Source organism: Podarcis liolepis (genome assembly GCF_965112155.1).
Source record: "Podarcis liolepis genome assembly, chromosome: 2".
NCBI lineage: Eukaryota > Metazoa > Chordata > Lepidosauria > Squamata > Lacertidae > Podarcis > Podarcis liolepis.
In genome coordinates this window covers 40508327-40524740 of record NC_139555.1, presented here as the reverse complement: position 1 = coordinate 40524740, position 16414 = coordinate 40508327, and the positions used below count along the sequence as shown (strand labels likewise).

The following is a 16414-nucleotide window of genomic DNA, read 5'->3' as shown; positions in this document are numbered from 1 at the left end:
AGTTTGTGGTCAACCAAGACTCCTAGATCCTTTTCACATGTACTGCTCTCAAGCCTGGTGTCACCCATCTTGTATTTGTGCCTCTCATTTTTTTTGCCCAAGTGCAATACTTTACATTTCTCCCTGTTAAAATTCATCTTGTTTGTTTTGGCCCAGTTCTCTAATCTGTCAAGGTCGTTTTGAAGTGTGATCCTATCCTCTGGGGTGTTAGCCATCCCTCCCAGTTTGTTGTCATCTGCAAATTTGATCAGGATGCCCTTGAGTCCATCATCCAAGTCGTTGATAAAGATGTTGAATAAGACCGGGCCCAAGACAGAAATCTGTGGCACCCCACTAGTCACTCTTCTCCAGGATGAAGAGGAACCATTGATGAGCACCCTTTGGGTTTGGTCAGTCAGCCAGTTACAAATCCACTGAGTGGTAGCATAGTCAAGACCGCATTTTACCAGCTTCTTTACAAGAATATCATGGGGCACCTTGTCAAATGCCTTGCTGAAATCAAGGTAGGCTACATCCACTGCGTTCCCTTCATCTACCAGGCTTGTAATTCTGTCAAAAAACGAGATCAGGTTAGTCTGACATGACTTATTTTTCAGATATCCATGCTGACTATTGGTGATCACAGCATTCCTTTCTAGGTGCTCACAGACTGTTTGCTTAATGATCTGCTCCAGAATCTTCCCTGGTATTGATGTCAGACTGACTGGGCGGTAATTATTTGGGTCCTCTCTTTCCCCCTTTTTGAAAATAGGGACAACATTTGCCCTCCTCCAGTCTGCCGGGACTTCGCCTGTTCTCCAGGAATTCTCAAAGATGACTGCCAGTGGTTCTGAGATCACATCTGCCAGGAGTGGTGTTCAGTTTTGTTCAGAGTAACGCCACTGAAATGAAGGAATATGACTAAATTAGGCCAATTTATTTCAACGTGTCTGTTCTGAGTGAAAATTAATTGGCCTAATTTAGTGTTGAATATCAGCCCATGTCTTTAAAATACCAGAGCGTCAGGAACGGCTGACCACTGCTCCATGGGGCAAACAGGATCAATGCATTTTCAAAGCACAAAACCAGTTAAATTCTAGTTTCAGTTATAAAAGAAGGCTTCTACAAAGAACTAAGAATGGTCTGCAAGATCAGGCCAATGGCCCAAATAGCCTGGCATCCTGCTCTCAGAGGGGCCACCCAGACACCTGGGGGGAAATCAAAAAAGGAGCTGAACACAAGAGCCCTCTCACCTCCTTTCATTTCCAGCAACTGCTATTCAGAAGCATTACTGCCTCTGACCATGGAGAGAGACCATAGCCATTGTGACTAGTAGTTAATTCCAAACTTAATAAACACCCATTGTCCATTCCCTGACAAAAATCCCCATGGGGATAAACTGACCTAAATCTATATCCCTTTCAAACTCCTACTTACTGGAATCTTGAACCTATCTTTATGATGATAACGGCAAATGAACCTTTACAGAAAAAAAATAACAGGGATTGTGCCATTTATTTTTATTTGAAATCAAAACAGTAACTAAACAAGAGTTTTGCGAAAAGTTCTGTTGCGTCCCTAATCACTGGTGTAATTGACTAGCCTGCAGCTGTGTTAGCAACAGTGGAAGATACCAGGGGGATTGGAATCCAGGAAGGTAGAAAAAATGTCTCTCGCTGGCGTTCTGGGCGTGTCTCAAACTTTGTCACTTTCTTCTAGCTCAGCACCTCTTAAAAAGCTTCTGCCCCTTTGCCTTTGGAGTGGACAGAGCAAGGATACAGATGGAGCTGGTAACTGGGGCAGGAGTGCTCCTCCTTCTCTTTCTGCTCACGGCCTTGTCCTTCAAACTTCACAAAGCTAGAGGCCAGCTACCTCCAGGACCCACTCCCTGGCTCTTTCTGGGGAACCTCCTGCAGAAAGAGGTCCTGCCTCTACACAATACCTACCCCAAGGTAAGTGCTCTCTCTTGCAAGGCTTCCCCTGGAATCCTTTCTTTTAAAAGGCAGAGAATAAGAAATGGCTCAAGAAGCAAAGGCAGAAATAAAGGCAGGAGGTGAATGCATATGTGAGATTTCCAGGAATACCAATCCTCTTGTGCCACCACCTAATCCAAATGCTCCTTGGTTCTATTCTCATAACTACCCCATAATTGGGAAGCATTTTCAAGATCCATTAAGATCGGATGGGTGAGATTTATTTCACTTTAACTCATCCAGCTGGCATGATTGAAGTTCTCTCCCCTGCCACCTTCCTTTGATTGCATTTGGAAGAGTGTATTTAACACCCCCCCCTTTATTCTGCTCTTTGCTTCTACTCTCAAGGTAAATTCATTTAGCTCTCCTCACACCATGACTCATGGTGTTCCAATTGCCTTGTGATCTTTCCACTCAAAGCAACATTGGCATGAAAGATCCATGATCTGATGAGTCCAGATGTGTGTGTTTTCCCCTTTAAAGCAGCAGAGTGGGGTCAGGAAGGGTACATCATTTTGCAAAGAGAGGGTCACATGCTCAATCCCTGGAGAGCACCTGGAGAGCTGCTGCCAGTCAGTGTAGGCATTACTGGAGTAAATGGGCCGATGGTCTGACTCTGCATGAGGCACATTGCTGCGTTCCTATGCTCAGAACCACCCATGCCGTCTCTTTAATGCTAGCATTTTTGGAACGCTTCAAGGTTTCCCTGCATCTTGAAGAAATGATTGAATTGAACTCAGCATGCTAAATGCGAAGTGAAGTATTAATGTGCTTTGGGCGATAGCTGTGACTCAGAGGTGAAGTTCTAATGTGAATGCAATCTCAGTCTTACACTAGGCTGTTTCCTTTATTTGAGGTGAACTTATCATGTTCTCCCCAGTGCAAGAACTGAGATAAGTACAGCTGCAGAGCCCATTCAAGGTACTTACGTAGGTCAGGTGAGGATCTCCACTCCCCATGCACACATTCTTTGAACTCTATTTTTTTAAAAAAAACAAAAATAAAGGATGATCAATGCAACTGATCTGCAGTAAGCAATGGTATGGTGTGGGCAGCAAATTGGAGTAGATTTCCAAGAATGATATCTTACAGCTCAATGACTCGTGCTTTTCTTGGATTCTGTCCTCAGCTTTTTGAGAAGTATGGCTCAGTCTTCACCATCTGGCTGGGGCCAAAGCCTGTGGTTGTGCTTTGTGGATATGATGCGGTCAAAGGTGCATTGGTGGATCACGCTGAAGCATTTGGTGGGCGGCCACCCATACCTCTCATTGAAAAAGTGACTGCTGGCTACGGTGGGTGCTCTTAACGATCTTATCTTCCCCTTAATTTGAGATGCAGTTGCCAAGAGGCATGGCAATCTTTCCCAGGAATTGATGGCTGTCAATCTTCTTACAAATCTTGGGGACAACGAGCCATCTAAATCCTTTGGGAGAAGATCCTTGCCTCTGGACAAAACATGCTGCAGACTTCAGTGTCGTCTGATTAAACATAAATACAACAGTGCCAATTGTATTTTTCAGGGCTCATCAACCCAGACAATGCAAAATGGAGGGAACTGCGCCGCTTCACTCTCACCACACTGAGGAACTTTGGCATGGGGAGGAAACCGATGGCTGAGCGGATGCAAGAGGAGGCAAACTGCTTGGTGGAAGTGCTGGCAGCCAAACAAGGTTCTCTAGGCCCCTTCCTGGTCTAGTACAGAGATGGGGAACCTGTGGCATTCCACATATTGTTGGACCCCAGTTCCCTTCAGCCGCAGTCAGCATAACCAATGGCCAGGGTTAATGGAAGCAGGGTTCCAAAATATTTGGAACATGCTAGATTCCCATTCCTGGTATAGGGAACACAGAGGAGCCCTTCCTTTAGGGTGGGAACAGTTAAAGTGGAAGTAAAGAAGAGTATGCTGGGGCATATAGACGTGTGACCAGGAGCAGGGGAATGCTGTGAACGTAGTGTATCTTGATTTCAGTAAAGCTTTTGACAAAGCCCCCCATGATAGTATTGCAGAGAGGTTGGTAATATGTGGGCTGGATGAGATAACTGTTATGTGCATTTGTAGCTGAAGAGTTGTTGTGCTCACTAATGGTTTCTCATCAACCTGGAAAAAAGTAGGAGGAGGAGGAGGAGTTTCCAAATCACCTCCAAAGGTAGCCCCACATAGAGTGCATTGTAGTAGTCTAAGTGGGAGATAACCAACACATGTATCACTCTGGTGAGACAGTGCACAGGCAGGTAGGGTCTCAGCCAGCGTACCAGATGGAGCTGGTAGACAGCCGCCCTGAACACAGAATTAACCTGTGACTCCATGGAGAGCTGTGAGTCCAAAATGACTCCCAGGCTGTGCACCTGGTCCTTTAGGGGCACAGTTATGCCATTCAGCACCAGGGAATCCCCCACACCTGCCTGCCCTCTGTCCCCCAGAAACAATACTTCTGCCTTGTCAGGATTCAACTCAATCCGTTGGCTGCCATCCATCCTCCAACCACCTACAGACACTCACACAAGGACATTCACCACCTTCCCTGGTTCCAATTTAAATGAGAGGTAGAGCTGGATATCATCTGCATACTGGTGAACACCCAGCCCAAACCCCCAGGGGTCTGAACACTCATCCCCCAACAGCACTTTTTGGACACGGCCCAGAAGTGGGGTGCCCCAGTGTTCTGTCCTGGGCCTGTTGTTGTTCAGCATCTTTATATTTATAAATATATGACTTGGTGATGTCTTGGATGAAGGTACTGAGGGAATGCTAATCAAATTTGCAAATGATATCAAACTGGGAGGGCTGGCTAATGATGCAGAATACAGAATTGGGATTCAAAATGGTCTTAACAGATTGGAGACCTGGGCCCAAACTAATACAATGAAATTCAATGCAAGATTCTACACTTTGGCATGAAGAACCCGTTTCCCTGCTCATAACACATACATTGGCAATATCTCTAATGTGTTGGAAGTACATTTCTCATAGGTTAATGACTGGCTGGATTGTGGTAGTGAATTCTGGCATTCATTTCACCTTTTGTCCTTGCCAATATCTTAGGTGTGTATGTCTGTGGAGGCATTAAGGCAGCGATCCTATGGCCATTTACCTGGGAGTAAGCCCCACTGAACACAGTGACTAACACATCTCTCTTTTGGTAGCTTTCTTTAGGGAACAAAATTGATTGCTCCCATGCTTTTCATAATGCTTGTTTTAATCAGCCTCTTCATGTTACAATTTTTTCAGAAATGTGTCTTGCTAGAGCTGCTGTACTTTCCATATAAATTCTGTGTGGAAAAAATGATTTCATGATGAATTCAGATGAAATTCACTTCTTCTTCTTCTTTTTAAACAAGTTCATCACTTTGGTACATCACCTTCACTTATTTGAATGTGCCAACCTTGAGCTTTAATTTCAGAACACACAGAGAACAGTGAGAAAGTTCACAAAGCCTTGACGGATGAAGGGCAGAGGATACAAACGCCAGTCACCTTTTTAACCCTCTCTTTGCGGTTGTAGGGCAGGCCGTTGATGCATTGCCAGACATCACAACTGCTGCTTCTAATGTGCTCTGCTCTGTTATCTTTGGGACCCGATTCAGCTATGAAGACCCCCAATTACAGGAGCTCACGGATGTGATCAAGAAATTTGTGAGCCTCTTTTTCCATGTCTCCGGAGTGGTACGTCACCCTCATGCACTAGGAAAACTGGGGACTTCTCCCAGTCATTGAAAGTGTTCATTTATCTCCTTTTATGAGCAAACATTCTCCTGCATTCCAAAGGAGAACAACTTGGACATAGGTTTTCCATGTTAGTGAGAACAAGGGTTGACGCCTATCCTGTATAATACAGGATAGTCCTGTCAGCGGTGTTGCTAGCTGCTTGGGTGCCTGGTGCAGCGCGCATGTCCTGCAGCTGGGGGTGGGGGAAACTACCCATGGGGGCGGGGCGAGCCAAGGCAGGGAGCGCTGCATGGAGCCTCTCCGCAGCCTCCCCCTCAGCTGTAGGGCGGCTGAGGTGGTGGGCAGACACAAGTCTCATGTTGCTCAAAAAAGCAGCATGGAGCTTGCAGGCAGTCAGCCCACCGCCTCCCCCTCAAGAGAGACACATGGCTCAGGCACGCTGCAGTATCCGCCGCCTCACCTAGCTATCAGTGGCGTAGGAAAGGAGCTGTGGTGGGTGCAGGAATTATTTTTTCCAAAAAAAGAGAAAAGTATCGTGAGCCCAATTTTTATTTATTTATTTTAAAAACACAAATTTTGCCATTTTGTCACACACACCCCTTAGTGGTGACACCCAGGGCGGTCCGCACTCACCACACACCCTACACCACTGAGTCTTATATTTCAATGTAAAATGCTGTGTCCTATATTGATTCAATGCAGAATGCAGTTTGTCCTGTATTTCAGGTCAACTCTCTTCCTCTCCCTCCCCCCCCCCCTGCCAAGTTAGAGATCCTCTCCAAATGCTTGTGTGTGAAAAGGGGTGTGAACGGTTATGTATTTAATTTCTGGGTAGGAAAGCACAGACAGATTTACAAATTTGTGTGTGTGTGCATGTATGTGTGTATGTCAAATTCCAGAGGGGCCATTCTGTTAGACTGTAATAGATTGTAATTGATTGTTTTGAAGTCATTTCAGCACCAGATTTTAAAAATAAAAATGACCCCACCCCCCCTTGACCTGTCCTGTATTTTGTCAGAAAGAATGTGGCAACCCTTCTCTAATACATGGGTGCATATATTAACGTGTGAATTGGGCCAAAGGTGGGAAAGTAAGCCACTGAAGATGGGGGCGTGGGGGGAGGGAATCACTGTCTCTAATGCACTGCATTGCCTTGTCCCAGGCATACAATGCTATCCCAAGGATTATGGACTTCGTACCTGGACCACACAAGACTGCCTTCACTGACTCTTCCAAGCTCTTCCAGTTTATCCGAGATAGCGTGGAATCTCACAAATTGAACCTAGATCCACAAAATCCTGGTGATTTTATTGACTGCTTCCTGCTCAGGTTGAATAAGGTAGATGAGAAGTTTGTTGGCGGGAGAGAAGCTAAGGGAAGTGGCTTGTTGCGTGTAACTACAAAACTTGTATCTTTTCAGCCTGGGGATTCCCGCCCCCCCACCCCAAAAGCTTAGGGCAGACTATTTTGATTGGAAATTGGCTATGCTCTCCAGAAAGCTTTATACGTATGTGGCATATATTGTCAAGTCTGCTACAATTCTTTGCCTGTAAATTCAGTAGTGAGTCCCTGTGATCCAAATTCACTCACCTGGGTGCATCAACATGTCCACCTTGCTTGGCCATAGCCAGCAGTACACATATCAGTTGGAGATGCTTATCAGGTAATGGGGGAACATGAAAATTTTGAGGGCCCCTTGAAGTGGAAGGCAGTGAGAGGAAGACACCAAGTGCATCAGTCTAGAGCTCCAAAGGAACCTAGAAAGCAGGGTCCAGAAGAGGAGAGGAGGAGGCTCTGGCTGAGAGGCGTGTAAGGCAGATGGCCTTCCTTTGCACAGAGGGAAATGCCGAGCCACAAAGGTTATCTGTGGCAGGGTCCCACAGAGGGGTAGGTGGTGAAGGCAAGGGAGTAAGACACATCAGATATTAGGAGTTTGCTTGTACAAAGGCCATAGGAGAAGGAACTGGATCTGCTTCACCTTCACCTCAGTCCCTTTTCTTTTCCATTCAGCCATGAACCTAAGCTGCTACCTCTATCCAGATGGGTGGGACAGTCTCAGTAAGTTCCATGGGACATCCAAATTAATGTGTAGTGTATTACATAGGATTGCCGCTTTTGGTGGCCCCTTCCTATAGCTTGATCTAGAATAGGGTTATCAGACGTCCCCGTTTCCCGGGGACAGTCCCTGGACAAATTCCATCCCTGGAATGTCCCCAGATTTCATCTAATGTCCCCGGGAAACACAGCAGCGGCAGTCTCAGCAGCCTGGAGCTGTTGGCTCTGGCTGGCTTCAGGAGCTGCTCGGAAGTCCCCATATGATGGTGGGGCAGGGGCTCTAAGATGCAGCTTCCAGGCTGCCTCCACCTTCCCTGACCCCAGCAACTAAGCTATGAAGGGAGGCTTCACGCTGCCTATCGGAGCAGCCTCCCAACTCCTACTTCCATGCAAGCAGGGATGGGCAGGGATCTCTCAGCTGTGAAGGGAGGCTTCACCCTGTCTATCAGAGCTTGTGTGCAAGCAGGAGGGGGCAGGGATCTCCCAGTTAGGCAACAGGAAGCCTCCCTTCCCAGCTGAGGGATCCCCACCACCTCCTGCTTGCACGCAAGTAGGGATGGAATTGGGGCTGCTCCAATGGGAATTGCACTGCCCGAGCCTCACCACCGCCACTGCTCTTGGCACTCCTTCTCCGCCTTCCCTGCCTGAACCACCACTGAAGAACCAACAACTCAGGGGCTGCCCAGGCTCATGGAGAAAGGAGATAGGAGCCTCGGAGGAAGGGGAAACGTGGTGGTTGAGGTCAAGGCAGTGGCCACCCCTCTGCAACCGGCATCGCTGCAGCATCAACATGTAGTATTTATTTATTTATTTATTTATTTATTTAGTCCCCGGAGTCATTGAAAAAAATCTGGTAACCTTAATCTAGAATGGAGCTAAAGCCGAGAAAACCATATTGACGGCTTACTGATGCACAGCTGTCTGGTGTTGCACAAATTCTGGTCCTTTATTTTAAGCAGGTATTTCCCTTCCACCTCTTCCTTTTCTTTCTGCATTAATTTACAGGAACAAAGCTCTGCTCAGAATATCTGTGTTGAAGACCTAGTGATGACTGCGTTTCTTCTCTTTATTGCTGGTACAGAGACCTCAAGCAATAGCATCTTCTTTGGCCTCCTGTTGTTGGCAAAGTTCCCAGACATACAAGGTACACAGCTTTAGCACCCCAACAGACACTTCCAGATATTTCAGAGCTCCAGCTTAGCTCTCTCACCACCCCCACCCCCAGTCTGTGGTGTCTCTCCCACAAAACTAAAGGCTGTTTCTCTCTCCACAAGCACCACCCTTAGAGAAAGTGAAGGAAGCCATGCCCACCACCCTCTAGTAGGCGTCTCTGCTTCCCGAGCTGTTGCTAAACTCCTCTACTTAACACCTGGGACACCCTGAGCAACTTATTTCTGGAGTTTACTTAACAATGAGCCTAAACCTGCCTGTCCATTTCTTGGCCCACATGCTCTTAGAATCAAGAATGGCCAAGTTGAAAGAAACCCCAAGAGATTTCTCTGACCACCACAATCCCACAACCACCTCAGTATTTGAAATTAACAGTTTAACCATGTTTGAAAATACATTTCATATTTTAAATGTGCACTAGATGTATAACCACTGGAGAGCCAGTGTGGTGTAGTGGTTAAGAGCGGTAGTCTCGTAATCTGGGGAACCGGGTTCGCGTCTCCGCTCCTCCACATGCAGCTGCTGGGTGACCTTGGGCCAGTCACACTTCTTTGAAGTCTCTCAGACCCACTCACCTCACAGAGTGTTTGTTGTGGGGGAGGAAGGGAAAGGAGAATGTTAGCCGCTTTGAGACTCCTTCGGGTAGTGATAAAGCGGGATATCAAATCCAAACTCTTCTTCTTCTAACCTCCTGAGGCAGGGCCAGCCTAGCGCATTTTGCTTCCTGAGGCAAAACAGAAAATGGCGCCATCACCATCACCTCTGCCACGGCAACCTCCTGAGGCAATGGGAGGCAGCCTGGAGAATCCCACACCTGTTGAAGGCAGTGGCGGAGGGGGGGAAGGACCAGAGAGCAGCAGGTGGCAAGGAAGAATGGTGGGGGAAGGTGGGGGCTGAGGAGGCAGTGGCTGACAGGCAGAGGAGATGGCTCCTCAGGGGCCTGGATCTGCTGCCTCCTCCACTGTCCCTGGGCTGCTGCCTGAGGTGAATGCTTCACCAAGCCTCTTGGGTGGGCCGGTCCTGTTCTGAGGCAAACAGGCCGATAAAGCAGCTAGTCTCTCTATACAGTAATCTTTCACCCACTCTAGAATGATTTCACACATTATATCTTCTTTCTTACATAGAAATGTAAGGCTATCATCACACTCTGCAATTCAAGTGGCTGCCAACAGGTGACCAAGCCAACTCTAGCACTATGAGCAGCAGGCAGGAGAGTTGAGGAAGCAGCACTGGTGGCAGGGGGCCCAGGGGAGCTGTTTAATAGAAAGGGATGAGGCATTTCACAGAGTGGTTTAGCAAGCTGCTCTACGAAGCGTTAACCCTCCATTAAGCATGGCTGCAATGAGGTTTAACACAAGCGGAGACGGACTTTCATAGAGCAGTTTAGCAAACCACTCTGGGAAGCACCCCCAGAGTAGGTGAGGTGTAAAGGAAGAGGGTTGGCCAGCTGTGGGGAGAAGGTAGTTGGCAAATGGGGAGGCAGAGTGGAGGGTGGAGCGAGCAGGAACAGACCTCCTAATTATTCTTTTAAGATGGCTCAGACTTGATGGATTGATTATGGGAAACTGCTAGAGTAGTGGGCCTTGGACTTTTAGGAATAAGAAACTAGGTGCAGAATAAAGCTTGACAGATGCAAAATTTCATGTTCATGCTCCTGTTCTGGTTTTAGCAGGAGCAGGTTCCTTTTATTGTTTCTAGAATTCCACTGGTCCCTTCAGTCGAATGCAAGTCCTTGGCAGTGCTATTTTTCTAGAAAAAGAGGTACTGGAACTCACCATGAATGCCTCCCTTGTTCTCTTATAATGGCAATAACGCCCACCTGAGAGGTGCTGGAACTGAGTTCCAGTTGAAAAAAAAGCCCTCGTTCTGGGTCAGACAAACCTGTGATTAACCCTAAGCATTTTAGATTACTGGCCTGGATCAAGCAATGGATCTGTCATGCAGCAAGTGACTGTGGATCATTGGGCCATCACTTCAAATTGATCTCTCAAATAGGGTTGAAATTGGAAAGCGAAAATCGGCTGTATATCCTTGGTTCTACACACTGTATGGTGCAGGCAGTCTGAGGCTGTATTGTCAATATGGGGTTAATGGGTTCCAGAATAACATGCAATAATATTATTCACTGCAATAAAATCTCATTCTTTGCAGCCAAAGTCCACCAAGAGATTGATGAGGTTGTTGGAGTCAACCGTGCTCCTGGCATGGAGGACAGGGTGAAGATGAACTACACCAATGCATTTACCCATGAGATACTGCGTTATCAGCTAGGGAGTAGTGAGGCTTTTCCACGTTTGACAACTAAGGATGTGGATTTCAAGGGCTACACCATCCCTCAGGTGTGACAAGTCAGAAAATAAACAGGGTATTTGGTGAAGGGCAAATGTATTGTGCAAAGGATGGTCAGATATGGCAATTTCAGTTTTTTGTTTTTCATTTCTCCAGTCATAAATTCTAGTTCTCCACTTTTCCACATCACTTTGCATGTTTTAAAAAGTATTTATGAAATTTCATTAGCATTGCAGTGTGAATTTCTCCTAATATATACATTTTAGCTTATTACAACGCAGCTTGTATGTTATTTTCATCAGTATATGAATTTTATGCACACTTTATCTTAGTATGTGTGTTTTTGTACACATGGCCAGAGAATTGCACTGCAAAACTGGGAGAAGTGCAGATTTTGAATTGTTGGTAAAACACTACACACACTTTCCCCCACACATCTTGATACAATTGATCGTAAATCGCATAAAGATTTGGGGTGGGGCTTAACATAGTGCCAAATGGGGTATGCATATGGGGAATGAGGCCTGCTTGGGCAGCAGAACTTCCCCACCTATCCTCCCCACCGATCCGTTCTTTAAACCTTGCATTTCCCCCAACCCTCCAGAAGAGATTTAGGGGGTGAAAGGCATGTGGTGGGAGGAAAGTGGGGAGAGTCTTGTTGTGCCAACGGACCTCATTCCATGCACACAACTACTTAGTTGAATCTATCAGAACCACACTTTTCAAAACAACATGATAATGGAAACAACATGAAAATGGAAAATTCGAATCAGTCCATCCACCCTTAGCTCCCATCATCTTTCTGCTACTATCCTTCTATGAACCACTAAGGAGATTTATTCCATTCAACTCTCTGTCAAAGACAATACTTTTTATTTGCTCTCTGTTAAATTGAGCCGACAGTCTTGATTATGCATCTTCTTGTCTCCCTAAAGGGCACCTTTATTATTCCACTGCTCATTTCTGCGCTTTTCGACCAAGCCTACTGGGAGACTCCTGAAAAGTTTGACCCAGGTCACTTCTTGGATGCAGAGGGTGAATTCAGGAAGAATGATGCCTTTATGCCTTTCTCTGCAGGTAAGAGTAAGAGCTGTTCACGGGGCTCGCAGTCGCATTTAGGTACCTAAGATCCTACAAAAGCCTGGAGCAGGACTGAGGGACATCAGGAAGCTGAATGTGGCCCTCCAGGCCTCTTTATTTGGCCCACAGGACTCTCCTCGAACAAACACCCCAGTCCCCAGACCACACCCCTTTCTCCCAGGCTGCACCCACCACTACCCCTGCTTTATGCCCACCCTGAGTGCTCTGGCTGACTGGAATATGTCCTTGAACTGTGACAGTGCTTCCTGCTTAGCTGGCTGGCTGGCTGGCAAGGGCAGGTGCAGAAATAATCCTCTGACTTTTGCAAGGCTGGATAGAGCCTACTGTGCAAAAGGATGCTCCATTGCTCTACACACTATTGCCTTTGGTCCTGCCCGCCCAGATCATGTGAAAAGGTTTCCCGCTCCTGGCATAGAGAGTCCTTCATGGCAGTGCTGGATTAAACCCTGTGGAGGCCCCTAGGCAGTTGAAATCTTGGGACCTCCCTAGTGCGTGCACTCCCGCGAGATAACATTGAACTAAGAAAGCTCGACTGGAATTTTATTTCAAGATCTAATCAATATTATTTTGGTCCGTTGTTGTGGGGACCGTAAAAGGCATGGGGCCCATAGTTTGGTGCCTACTCTGCCAATTTGGTAATCCGGCATTGCTTCTTGGAGTCTGGTCTTCTGCTATCATGGCTGCTGCTGAAATTCCTGCTTCATCCACATGTGTTGGACTTGCTCCCTGCCATTGCTATTGACTGTCTTGTTTTTGATATTAACACCTCAAGCACATGCAAATCCGCATGTAAAAGTAGGTAAAAGGTAAAGGGCCCCTGGACGGTTAAGTCCAGTCAAAAGCGACTATGGGGTTGTGGAACTCATCTCACTTTCAGGCTGAGGGAGCTGGCGTTTGTCCATAGACAGCTTTTCCGGGTCATGTGGCCAGCATGACTAGACTGCTTCTGGTGCAACAGAACACCGTGATGGAAACCAGAGTGCATGGAAATGCCATTTACCTTCCCGCTGGAGCAGTACCTATTTATCTACCTGCACTGGTGTGCTTTCGAAATGCTACGTTGGCAGGAGCAGGGACCGAGCAACGGGAGCGCAGCCCGTTACGGGGGTTCGAACCACTGACCTTCTGATTGGGAAGCCCGAGAGGCTCAGTGGTTTAGACCACAGCACCAGCCACGTCTCAGCATGTAAAAGTAGCAGCCATGAACACTATTGTGCATTGGGAACAGGAGCTTCAGATCTGAGCCTTGAAGCAGAATGCTATTTATCTTGGTGTCAAACTGTATAAATATGGTGGGAGGGAGATATCCATGACTAAATCTCTCAGAGTGGGGTGGGGCAAAGGTACAAGCAACCATGGGAGTGATGGAAGGAATGTGCATTGTCCTCTTGCATTGGGAAAACAGCATAGGGAGATGGTTAACTTTGCAGTCCCAGTGTGATTCACCTGTATTCCCCAGAGTGGCTGTCTTTTACTTTTGCGGAGAAGGGAGCGCAGGTGATCTGGTCACATATCACCTGATAACACATCTTTTTGGGCCATAAGTCAGACGTTCTCAACACATACTTGATCTTAGTAAATCTCCCCAAGTGCATTTAAGAGTACACAAACAATCCCTCTGGGACAAACCACAGCTCATGGGGGTGGGGTGGGAGTTTTTATAGTGCAAGAGTGGATGGTTACCCCCCTCCCCATGCTGCAGCTGCCCCCGTGCTGCTTCTAAAAGTGAAAATTATAATAATATGCAACAGTTCTGCAACCAAACAATGTTTACCAAAAAGCATATATTGGAGGAAAGTGCGCCTAAAAATGAATATATTTGCAAATATAACATACAAAGATGCATTATAGTAGGGAAAACTGATTGCGAAAATGTGAATATTAGTCAAAACTACATATAGAAATTAGTTTATTAGGGTAAATTCTGCCTAAAATGCTGATGAGGTTTGACAAATATATTTTTTAATGACAAATTGTAGCAAAATATGGGCAACTGATTTTAAGAGTGGGAAAATGGAAAAATGAGAGGATCGAAATTGACAGATCCTTCCACTCCTACTTCTTAGAGTGATGAAAATTGAAATTTAATCCTGTTGCCTAGGCTGCTCAGTGAAATGTTGATCTAAGTAGGCAGAGGAATAACAGAGCTCTTACAGATGGTAACCTTTATAGTCTAACATACATTTAATGGTTAATGAAATACCTCTGCATTCATATTGTGGGGCTATCACATTATCTTGCTTCTGGGAAAATGTCTCTACACACACATAATAATTTGAGGTGACTCCTCAGGAGTCAAGTGTTTACTGGGTACCATAAATGTCTCAGGTGATGAACTAGTTCTCTTTCCCTTTCCGTCTTCTAGGGAAGAGGGCCTGCCCAGGAGAGGGTTTGGCCAAGATGGAGCTTTTCCTCTTCATTGCCACCCTGCTCCAGAACTTCACCTTTCAACTGGTTGCAAACCCCAATGAGATGGACATGCATACCCTGTTTTCTGCTTGCAGAGGAGAGAGGAAGCACCGCCTGTTACGAGCCATCAGACGTAAAAATGTGAAATGAGAAGGAAATTCATGATTCCAGAAATACTCAGAAATCCAGAACAATGTCTCTCTGTCTCTGTGTGTCTATTTGTTTCTCTGTCCAAAAGCTTCAGGCCTGTGCCAGAGTAGAAAAGTGGAGGATGTGGAATCTGCTGAGAGTCACCAAGTGTGACACACGGCATTATGGTTATTCTAAACTTGAGGTTCTGATGTCACATAGCTCCCGCTGAGAGTCCTATCACTCTTCCCTTGCCTCTAGTGGACCATTCCAAAACCACAACCCGGACAATGCATTTGGAATATACAGTAGGCTTCATACAAGAACCCATGCCTAATTTTCTTTGCTGCCTCTCTCAAATGTAACCATAGAGTAGCTTCTGGCTAACCGTTATCTGTGAGCAAATAAACGCTTTATACTGAGTTAACAAAGTGAATGCTAATCTTGTTTGTCTGGTTTCAGCTGGAGGCTTAAAACTGCATACAGGTTGTTGAGATATTTCAAATGAGTCATTGGCAACAGATTATTGTTTTTTAATCTTATTGGATTTACCCTGGATTGAGGGGGAATATGGGTGGCATTTGTTGTGTGCAAAACAAAAACAAACAAACAAACACTTGAATGCATGAGGAACACTGATCCCACAATTAGAACCCAACTGAAAGCAAAGAAAGTCTGTGAATAGACGTGTCAAATAAATATCTCTTATCTCTCTCCTCTGCACCTGCTCAAGAGGCAGTACCCCCCAAATTCCTTAATTCTGTCTATTTAAATCTCTGAAGAAGAAGAAAATAACTCTCTCTGTTTCAGTGTATCTGAAGAAGTGTGCATGCACACGAAAGCTTATACCCAGAACAAACTTAGTTGGTCTCTAAGGTGCTACTGGACAATTATATATATATATATATATATATATATATATATATATATATATATATATATCTCACAGACAGGTAAGTGACAAGTGGTCAAGGGGAAAATTTCATTGGAATTAGAGGAAACTGAGACTACTGTAGGAGGACCAGATTCCTTCAGAAAGTGTGAACATAATTTAAAGTCATTTTCACAAAGACACAAATGAAATATGTAGTACGGGCTAGGAAAAGGCATAAACCCATGAAAAAATGCCAGCGTGGCTGAATAAGAAACAAGAAGATGTGGAAAAACTTGGCCTAAATAAATAAATAAATAAATAAATAAATCGTTTCATTTGTATGCCGCTTTCCCAAAGTTAAAACCATGCTCCAGGCGGCTTACAAAGTACAAAAAATACATAAATATGAACATAACAAAAGTAGTCATGAACAATAAACACAACATCAAAAGGTACACAACCTGAATCTTTTAAAAAAATAAAAAACTGCATTTATTTAAACACTGCTTAAGATATATTGTAACCAAATTTGGCACAATCGTCCCTGAGGTCAAGGAGCAGTTTCCTGACTATATTTGAACACCATTTTGAAACTAAATAACAAGCTAGGTCTTTCAAAAATGCACTGATTAGGACAACTATTAAGATATTTTAACAAAAATTGGTACAGTGGCTCTTCAGAAGCAGCAGGTTTTGGTCTATCACTGGATGCCATTTTGAATCAAAATGGTGGATGGAACCTTTCAAAACTGCACTGATTGCCAGTAA

At 45.4% G+C, this 16414-nt stretch overlaps 1 protein-coding gene across 1 annotated transcript; it reads left to right on the top strand.

The window, feature by feature from the left end:
* The first annotated feature begins 1560 nt into the window (after positions 1–1560).
* LOC310699542 (cytochrome P450 2B4-like) lies at positions 1561–15203 on the top strand. The gene is made up of 9 exons (XM_083487594.1): positions 1561–1931; positions 3082–3244; positions 3473–3622; positions 5456–5616; positions 6782–6958; positions 8680–8818; positions 10996–11183; positions 12069–12210; positions 14600–15203. The coding sequence occupies exons 1-9, from the start codon at positions 1761–1763 to the stop codon at positions 14791–14793; spliced, it is 1485 nt and encodes a 494-aa protein (XP_083343720.1). The 5' UTR covers positions 1561–1760; the 3' UTR covers positions 14794–15203.
* Positions 15204–16414: the final 1211 nt, after the last annotated feature.